This window comes from Nannospalax galili, unplaced genomic scaffold, assembly GCF_000622305.1.
Source record: "Nannospalax galili isolate Female #2095 unplaced genomic scaffold, S.galili_v1.0 scaffold202, whole genome shotgun sequence".
NCBI lineage: Eukaryota > Metazoa > Chordata > Mammalia > Rodentia > Spalacidae > Nannospalax > Nannospalax galili.
This window is the reverse complement of record NW_008349000.1, coordinates 78,257-88,391: the sequence shown is the minus strand read 5'-3', so window position 1 is coordinate 88,391 and position 10,135 is coordinate 78,257. Positions and strand designations below refer to the sequence as shown.

Below are 10,135 nucleotides of genomic sequence, written 5' to 3'. Positions count from 1 at the left end.
ACACACACACACACACACACACACACACACACACACACACACGCCACGCCAGCCAAACCTCCACACCCATGGTTTCCACAGCCTCAGTACCTACCTGTCCAAATGAATTTCTCATCCCAGACTGACCACATCTGGACGATGAAGAAAGGCGCCCAGCAGAGGATGTAGGCCGTCACGATCACAAAAGTCATCTTCACCGTGCGGATCTTGGCGCGGGAAATGGTCTTCACGCTGCTGACACAAGGCGTGACCAGGAACCCCTTGTGGAAGGCGCTGGCAGCTTCCCCAGAGGAGCCTTTCCTCTGGCGCGACGCGGTCTTTCCCCGGACGTTGCGCCAGATGTGGTAGCAGATGAAGCCGTAGCAGGTACCCAAGATGACCACGGGTACCACGAAGATGCCGCTCGTCATCCAGGTCACATAGGCGCGGGTACCCCAGGGCTGGATGAAAGTGGCCCAGCAGTCTTGAGCCTTGGTGCCGTTGTTCACCTCGATTTCGATCATGGAGAAGATGAAGTATTGCGGTGTGCTCAGCACGAAACTCAGCACCCAAGAGGCGGCGATCATGAGCCGCGAGCGGCGCGCCGGCTGCTGCAGAGTCTTGAGCGGGTGGCACACGGCGATGTAGCGGTCTGCGGTCATGACCACCAACATGTAGGCGGACGCGAACATGGCGAACACCTGCAGGTGCTTTACCACGCGGCACAGCCAGTCGGGCCCGCGGAAGCGGTAGGTGATGTCCCAGCACAGCTGTGGTAACACTTGGAAGAAGGCGACCGCCAGGTCGGCCAGGCTGAGGTGCCGGATGAAGAGGTGCATCCGGGATGTCTTGCGAGGTGTGCGGTGGAGCGCCAGCAGCACGCAGCTGTTGCCGAGCACCGCCACCACGAAAATCACCGCCAAGACGGCGATCTCCAGCTTGGCCAACTCCTCGTTGCGCACGTCCCCCTGCGGCTCACCACCTTCCCGCAGCCCATCGCCCTCTCGGCTCACGTTGGCACCGTCCGCAGCCAGAGGCCACCAGGAGCTGGAGTTGCTCCCCTGCCTGTCGTCGGAGCTCCGGGAGAAACGCATGCTGTGTAGCTCGGCGTCTCCGAAGCCCCTTTCCCGCGTGGGCTACTTCCTTCCCGCCTCCAAGGACCTGAGGACCTGGGTCCTTAGCCCACTGGGTCTCCTGGCTCCGCAATCCCACCTGCGCATAGAGCAGCTTTCAGTAGGATGCTTGCGCGGGTCTCCTCCCTCCGCCTAGTTCCCAGTCCAGAGTTTCTAAACACACTGGCTCCCTAAGCAATTATTTATAAGAGGCCGGCTTCCTCCAGACGGGCTCTCTCACACCCTAGTGGCTGGAGACTGCTCCCCTCCCTCAGACCCCCACTCTGCTGCTGCTGGTGATTTGTCCTTTTCAGCATCATCCGCTGCAGGGGTGGAGCTGCGAGTCCTGGTTCCTCTGCACCGCAGGCGGGATCCTGGTGTTTTCCCACTCTTCCAAAAACTTTTCTGGGTTCCTCGCCGCTTCCTCAAGTCTCCAGTAGTCAACTTAAACCCATCTAGGATTTCAACAGGTGCGGTCAACGCCGCACTGAGACACCTCGGTCGGTGTACCCCAGGGAGCTCATGCACCTGAACTTGGCTCCTTACCTGGAGTCCTTCCCCTCCTGTTTCCTTGCTCCGCGAGCTAATCCCTGGAGGTCACTCTGGCAGACTGGCAAAATTGCCCCGGGAATAACATCTATCCCCGCCCCGCCCCTATCTATCCTTTCTTTCCAGGGTAAAATCAGCTAGGCTTAAATGGAGCTCTAATCCTGATGACGTCTTGATGCTTACTGCTTGTTACCCTGCCTTCTGTAAGGACAGGGAAAGACCCACTCACGTGCCTCTTGCTCTTGACATGCGTATGTCCACCGCTGGGTAAGGAACGTCTCCTTGCGTTCAGTAAGTTTTCTCTAAACTAGGTTCCTGAGATATCCGCTGGAAAGCTGGGCTCCCACAGCAGCGGAGGTGGCGGAATTGGGCAGCGTTAGTCAGTGGAGACATACCGTCTGGTTGCTGCTGAATCCCCAGGACGTTTCTTTGGGTGGACCAAGAAGTGCTGGGGATCAGCGTCCAGCCCGCCAGGCACTGTGCAGTGTAGGGGAGCTCCAGGTTCCTGAGCTAGAGGGTGAGAAAGGAGAGCTTGGAAGAAAAGAAGTAAAACACCCCTGAATCCCATCCCACCCCACCCCCACTTAGCAATTAATTATTTAGTTTGGACAAGTGGAGCCCCGCGGTGAAGCCCCAGGGAGACAAAGAAACCTATGAGACTTCAATCAGCCGCCTTATCTTTGGTGAAAGCTTGCTTCTAAAAGCAGCGGAGGGAGCTGTTTCCAGGGTGTTTTCCCTAGGAAGGGGGCGGGGGCGCGGGGTACCGGGGCAGGGCTGGGGGAGAAACCCTTGTTCATAGATGCAGGACCATGAAGACAGATTTCTTGGGCAGAACGTTTGTGTATTGTGGCAACAGTATAAATTTGATTGCTTCAGAAAAATATATGCCTCTGTGAAGTGCAGTCAGAAAAAAAAATCGATTTTCTTAGGTGCAATTAATCATAATTCCTTTATGCCACATAATTCCACTCATGCATTCAGAGCCTCAAAGTCGTTACATTAAGAGTGCTGGGCTTGAACTATACAGTCCTGTTTGACAATGGTTAGATAAGCCTCTGTCTATGCATCTTAAAATTGGGAATAAAGGTATTTGCTGATCAGGTAGGGTGATGTCCTGATGGGGAAATGCTCTGAAAATGGAAATTGATGTTGCATGGAGCTTATTTTTTACAAGATGCCCAGGAGGCAAAAGATTAAAGTGGTTCAGGGATGATGATATCTAACAGGTTTCCAGACCACTTGCTTGGAAAAATCTTTTTCAGTTTTTTTGACAGCACAAATTACATTGTTAGTGCTTCTTATGAGAAATAATGTTGTCTGACCCTAGTGTCCCTTGGTGTTGAAAAATGGCACACTGGTCAGTTTTATAACTCTTAAGTACATATATTTGAACTTTAGGATTCCTCAGGAGAGGCACTCAGCAGTGAGAATCCCTAAGCTTCCTTGGGTGTTCTTAGTTTAAAAAGATGTTGTGTGGGCTCTCAGGAAATCACTGATATCAGTCAGTCTGATCCAGCAATTAAATTGTGCCCAAATTTCCAACTTATAAAAGTAACCTATTAGGTTAAATCAGAGGATACAATCGGAAGATATTTTACTATTTAGTGATACCAGTACCAACTACCCAATAAAGGACATGTGTAGATGTATGCATCTGTGTGTATGCAGTGTATGTACACAAATAGCTATGTATCTATCTGTCACTCCTCTGGGTGGCATGGAGCCTAGAAATCAGAAAAAAGTGTTGCAAATTCCAACTTTTTAACCCATGCTGTTAAAAAAAAAAACAGTGCCCTTTTTTTTTCTGGTTCCATATTCAAAAGAAAACAAGACAATTAAATACATGTATTTCACTGCACCCCATTAAAGTTCCCCAAGAAGAGTAAAGGAAGAGGAAAAGAACAGCCCATGTGCTTTTTCTTCGAACACTCTTGTATTAAGACTTGCATTCAGATTTCTCCCTCTTACTCTCTGAGGGTTTCAGTTAGCATGTTTTGAGGGATGAGCTGATGAAAAGAAAAACATAGAAATTGTGCATAGTACCCCAGAATCATTATTACCTTTCACTTGCTAATGTTCCTCTCCCCCTTCAGCAATTACAGATGTTTAAGAAATATTTTCACTAATGGAAGCACCAGTCTCCTCCCCTTACTAGTTGTGTGACTTTGTTTCCATCTTTGAACTACAAATGCTTCATCTGTAAAGTATTGGTGAGAAAGCTTGATGTATTTGTTTCAAGGATTAGCTACACAGTTGCTTAATTTTGGGGCATTTCATGGGTGTTCAAAATATGAATTCCCTTTTAAAATATATGTGATCCTCCATCTTACCTGTTACCTTGCTATTGAAGTTCTTCCTTTCCAAGTAAAGCAGTACACCGCCAAGTCTCTTTCATGCAGTAGAAGATTTTGACAGGTTTTCAAGGAGAGGAGTCCAGGGTCAAGGAAAACAAAAACTGTTTAACTTCATCAATTTCCTAAGGTTATACCATGTAGATCCCCTCTCCCAAGCCTGCTCACCATGGAATACTTTCTCCATGGAATAGGACAAGGGACACAGTAGCACTGAGTAAAGGGACTTAGTGTCTGGAATGCCTGAAGATCGCCGCTGGATTTAGTCAAATCAGGAAGCTGGAAGTTTGGGTCAGTTTTAACCTTCTCTTCTAGGGCAGGAAAATCTTATGCAAATAGGTTCCATCATCTTTATCATAGTGCATTATGGGCATTTCATAGATGTTCACTAGACCCCACTCCCTTTCCTTGACTTTCCAATCTTCTGCTCCCTCATTACTGAGAAAATGAAAGGAATTAGTTGTTCTGCACTGTCTGAATATCCATTTCACCTTGACAGTGCACAATGACTTTTTGCCCCTTTAATCAATGGCACTGTTGTTACAAGCTATCAATCTGGTATTCATATCATTACCTAAAGCAAATCAAGAAATATTTATTGCAGGTTCTCATGTTTATACTTAGTAACAGTTCTTTAGCAATACTTATCACTAGGCCTTGAGCAGCCTGTAAAGAAAGTTATAAAAATAGCTAATATTTTAAGCACTGTGTCGCATCTGGCCCTGTGAAGGATATACCATTACTACTTCATCTTATGTTTGAGGAAGATGAAGTACAAAGACTGTCAATAACCAGTCTTAGGTGACACAGTTGGTCAGCAGTAGAACCAGAACTTGACCAGAAGCAACTGACTCCAGCAGAATTTCCAGTCTTAACCATTGCACTATGTTGCCATCTACAAGTTTCATGTTCCTGGAATTTTACAAACACATCAGGATTATCTAATTGTTTATTTTATAGTCCATCTACATACAGTATTCTCTCCTTTAAGACTAAGAGGGCCTGGGGGATTTTCACTGGTTCTTACACATCTTTGGTTTCTTCTTTGGCAAGTCAATTACAGGGCAATAATAGGGGCAGTAATAACAATAATGATGATAATAATAGGTATTATGAACATTTACTGCATTGATTAATCTTTTAAACATGAGCTAAGACTGTTAAATTCATTGTGTTTGATTTTTCAAATAATACGATAAACTGTATAGGGACAACCATTATTGCCCCACTTTAAAGATGAAAAAACTAAGGATTAGAGAATGAGAGCAATTTAACCAAAATCACAATGGTCCAAGTAACTGAGCAGGAGGAGGCACATATAGGCCCATTTGAAGATAAGGTTTCCAAGCTCTGTTCCTTACATGCTCCCCATGAACATCAGCACATAACAAACACATCTTTGCTAAATTAATTTTAAAAATGCTGGTTGTAGCAAAGAAAATGGTGTTTGACTGCTGCATGAATATTAAATTCACAAAGCATGCGATGATTGAATAAATTAGGGAAGGGGTCTTGAGGATCTGCCCTTGAGTACCTAAATTCCATAGTGTGTCTCTGAAGAAAGGATCAGCATTTATATTTGGAACTTTGATTTTAAAAGTTATCCATGATATCCATGAATGAACTTTTAACACACACACACACACACACACACACACACACACACACACACATACACACACACACTAAATTCTAAAAACATGCTACAAATCAAGCATGGAAAAAACACTAAGTCTTAATTATAGTACTCTGGAGTAAAATTAAAAATGAGAATACTGTTTGGTCTTACTTATGAAGACTTATTTTTTGTGATAAAATGAGCTTGTGTGGGCAAATGGAGAAACATAACATTTTAAAAAAGTATTTTAATCATGCTAATATTTGTTGACGGAAGATTGAAATCACTTCACTCACTTCTATATCGTCCCCATTCATTGCTAATCCAGCCTTTACAGCATGGCTGGAAAATTCACTCTAAAGGAAAATAGTTCCAAAATCAGCATTTTTATCATATGATTTTTATCATATGTTCAGACAATCAATTGGATTTAGAAATTAGTTGATGATTTAAAGTTTTTTAAAATACAAAATTACTGAAATGGGTGAGCTTTGGCTTCAAATAGACTGATAGTCACTTAAAATTTTTCCACATTTATAGGGTTTTTGCTATTCTCCTTAGAATCTAGTAATCAGAAAGACTTTCTGTCTTGGGGCTGGAGAAATGACTGAGTAGTTAAGAGCACTGACTTCTCTGGTAGAAGACATGGGTTCAATTCCCAGCACCCACATGGTGACTAACAACCATCCATAAGTCCAGTTTCAGGGGAATCAGACACCCTCTGCTGACCTCCATAGGCATTGCACAACATGGGTGCACTTACACACATGTAAAATGCACTCATACATATAAAATAAAAATAATAAATAAAATATTTTTGTGAAGACTTACCATTTCAGCAAGCTGGCCACTTCCACTCTACTATTCACTGAGTCCCTTCCTCAGAAGAGAGAAGACTTGTGAGCTAACATCAGGAATTATGAAACAACCATTTTAACTTTGTTTTTCTGGTTTATAATTTTGTAGAAAATACTAGTTTATTAAATAAATATTTTTAATTAAAAAGTCTCGTTTTCTTCTTTCTCTAGGGTTGGATGAGAGTTAATTTAGAAGGAATTATTCTGTCTCTGTCCCACTCCCCCTTTCTCTGCTACTTTATCCCTTTGCCATATCCTCCAAAGTTTCCCAAAATCTCTTCTTTTTGCCAGAAATATGGGATATGCCCCATTGTATTCTCTATTAATTTTTTTTCATGGTAGTAATTGTATGTTTATAAATGGTATATCCTTACATAAAATGGATAAGGTGCCTGACAGGAAGTTTAAATGTCTTTGCACAGCAACTTCAATGTATACATGAGAATCTTCAAGATTTAATATGTTGAATGTTTAAGATATGTATGTAAAAACAGTAAGTTTGGAATATTTGGGGCTTCATTTTGATGGTTCCAAACTTTCTTCTGATGTTTCTGATTGTATGGTAAGTCACAGGAAGAAATGACAATTAAAGCATGCCATCAGTATAGTTTCCAAAGTCCCTGCAATCAGATGGAGGGGTACTACTTCATTCCCACATTGACATCAGCATTGAAAAAGGAAGAACAAACAGGTAAGTGATGTTTAGAAAAGGCCTGCCAGGAAATCTGCTTAGCGTCCTATTTGAACAGCCCTTTGATTAATTCAAAGTCAACTGGTTTAGGGATCTTAATTATACTCACTGAATATTTTTGATATATTAAGCAAAATAATCAGAGAAGAAATATCTACAATATTTGAATGTCCTACCTGTACTAAAACAGAGGGAGCTGTGCAGCCAGTACAGACTAGGGACTGGGTCTTAGAGACCCCTTTAAACTCTGTGTACCACATCTATCTTTTGTTACCAACATTCTCTCCACTCTTTTTACTCTTTTTTTCCTTCATCTTTTGATCCAAGATTTATTGTTGCCATTGCTCTGATGACTTTGAGTGAGTATTTCTCTTCATAAGTTGGAAGGTTAGTTAAATGATTTGAGAAACAATGTAGATATTTTGTGCTCTAAATTTACTCCGTTGCACTTCCTCAGTGACATAACATAAATATTATCACAATACATGTTCTCATTTTCCTTTCTTTAATTGATTAATTTTGTTTTTTGGAAATTGAATGCATGTTCACAGTGCTTTCTGATTGCTCTCCCCCATACCCTCTCTGATCTCCCTCCCATCCCCACCACCCCTTTCCTCACTTATCCTTACTTGTCCCGTTCCCAGAATCATGAGTTTTGGTTTGGTTTTGTGACCCATTTAATTTAACCCAGACTGTCTGTGTTACCATTGGAGTGGAACTCTCTATTGGAGTCTTGTAAGGTCATTAGTGGGTACATAGCTGAAGGCAACGATTGCCCCCTCCCTGAATCTGTCTGTAGCAACAGTGAGGGGCAGCCTCCATAGTCCTTCCTCCATCCATGCCTGATTGCTGACAGGATCATTCTTACACACACCCAGTGCAGGTATGTATAGCACCTGTATATAGGGTGGTTGCTCTATAAATGTTAATTAGATCAAAGTGTTTGATAGCATTGTTCAAATATTCTCTGTCCTCGATGATATCTGTCTACTTATTTTTATCAATGATTGACAAAGAGGGCTTGAAATCTATGGTTACGTTTGTGGATCTGTGTATCAGAGCCCATCTACTTTTGTATATTTTGAGTCTCTGTTATTTTATTATGAATTATTGAGAGAATTTTTTATTTGCCATGTATTTTCTAATTCCATTCTCCAAATGGTAACCCTTTATGATTTTTTAACTTTATAAACAGCAGAATGTGTGGAAAAGAATTTTTAATGCAAATGGAAACTGATCTGTTTTATTCTTTGTATACATGAAAACAAATGCATAACACATGTGGAGCCTGTAGAAAAAGTTAAAGGGCGATCTGAGGTCAGGCAAAATGGCACAATTGGTAAAGGTACTTGCCATCAAGCCAGATAAATTAAGTCTCTGGAACCCATGTGGTGGAAGGAAAGAACGACTTTAGCAAGTTGTCCTCCGACCTCCACATGCACACAGTAGCATGTGGTCACCCCCAAAATGAATAAATAAATATTTAAAAAAATCTTCAAGAGGAACCTGATATGGGAGAGTGCAGTGCCACAAATTTCATGAGCAAAGCTTATTTTTGGCTCGGTGAGGTGATGCATGCCTAGGACACCAGCTCTAGAAAGGCTGAGGAATGAGTGGGGCATGGTGGCACAGGCCTTTAATCCTAGCACTTGGGAGGAAGAGGCAGGCGGATATCTGTGAGTTCAAACCAGGCTGGTCTACATAGTGAGTTTCAGGCCAGCTGGAGCTACAGGGAGACCCTGTCTTAAAAAGACAACCCCCCCCCAAACAAACAAAAAACCAAAGCTGAGGGATAGGATTCCAAGTCTGAGGTCTGCCGAAAGCTAATTTGTTATAGCAATGAAGGTGCAGTCCAGCATGGGTTCTGGTGAGGAGGGAGAAAATGTGGGAACGTAGTACACAAGGCTTTTCCTAGGAATCAAAAATATCTAGAATGACTAGAATCAGTCAGACCCTCAGTAAATGCTGGTTATTATTTCTATCACCACCATCATCATTTTACTAGTCCATAAATTACATTGGTATCAACTGCAGTAAAATCCAGCATACTGAAAAGTTAATAGTAATAATAAATATAGAACTAAATTTTATTAATCACATAGGCTTCAGATTTCATATAACTCTTTTAAACTCCACAAAACCATATGATGCAAGAAATACTAATAATATTCCATCATATAGCTGAGAAAAGTGTTGTACAGATAAGCAGCTTGCTCCAGATCACACCAGCAGAGCCAACCTAAAGCTAGGAGAATGCTTCTTGCAGTGGTCACCTGGATTAGAGCATAATAAAAACATGGCCATTTCCACATTCTGTGACTTTGGGAAAATTATTTAATATTCTAGGTTATTTACCTATATCTATATTTGTGATCAATCAAGATAATGTATGCCATAGTTTATTAACTAATTAATAAAATTATTTTATAATTATCTCAGACATGCTTTATAGAAACCTATAGGGTCATATTTTTGAATTTTTGAGATTTTCATACAATATACTTTGATGGTATTTAGATCCCCACCCCATCCACACCCCCTTCTGTCCCCCGTTCAATTATATATATATATATATATTCTTTCCTAGATAAAAGAACAATGTGGAATAAGCTCAGTGCACAAGAAGCCTGGGTAACAGGGCTGAGGACACCTTCAGGATTTCATAGATGTCACAGACTTCCTCAAGTGGCTACTTCTCAGGCAAGACCTCTAAATAGAAAGACCATTGGATTTCCTCTTAAATCAACAAGAATGCAACAGTTTTTTAAAAACAGAAATCTAATATGGGATTTTAGAAATAATGCTCAAGGGATTTAATATCCTAAAGGGAATTCCTAAAGTGAAATGAAGTAGACCACAGCTTACATGCAAAGTAACATACAAATATACATAACTGAAATGTTTAATATTTGTTCTTATATTTGTTCTTATGCTATCATACAATACTTATACCTTTAGACTTTTATGTCACTGTAGTA

At 41.8% G+C, this 10,135-nt stretch overlaps 1 protein-coding gene across 1 annotated transcript in view; it reads right to left on the bottom strand.

Moving 5' to 3' along the window:
- Avpr1a (arginine vasopressin receptor 1A) overlaps positions 1 to 1,230 on the bottom strand; it is a 3,784-nt gene extending 2,554 nt beyond the window's left edge. The window contains exon 1 of the mRNA XM_008846138.2: positions 95 to 1,230. Within this exon, the coding sequence (XP_008844360.1) occupies positions 95 to 1,073 (979 nt within the window). The 5' untranslated portion in view covers positions 1,074 to 1,230. The remainder of the gene's footprint in view (positions 1 to 94) is intronic.
- Positions 1,231 to 10,135: the final 8,905 nt, after the last annotated feature.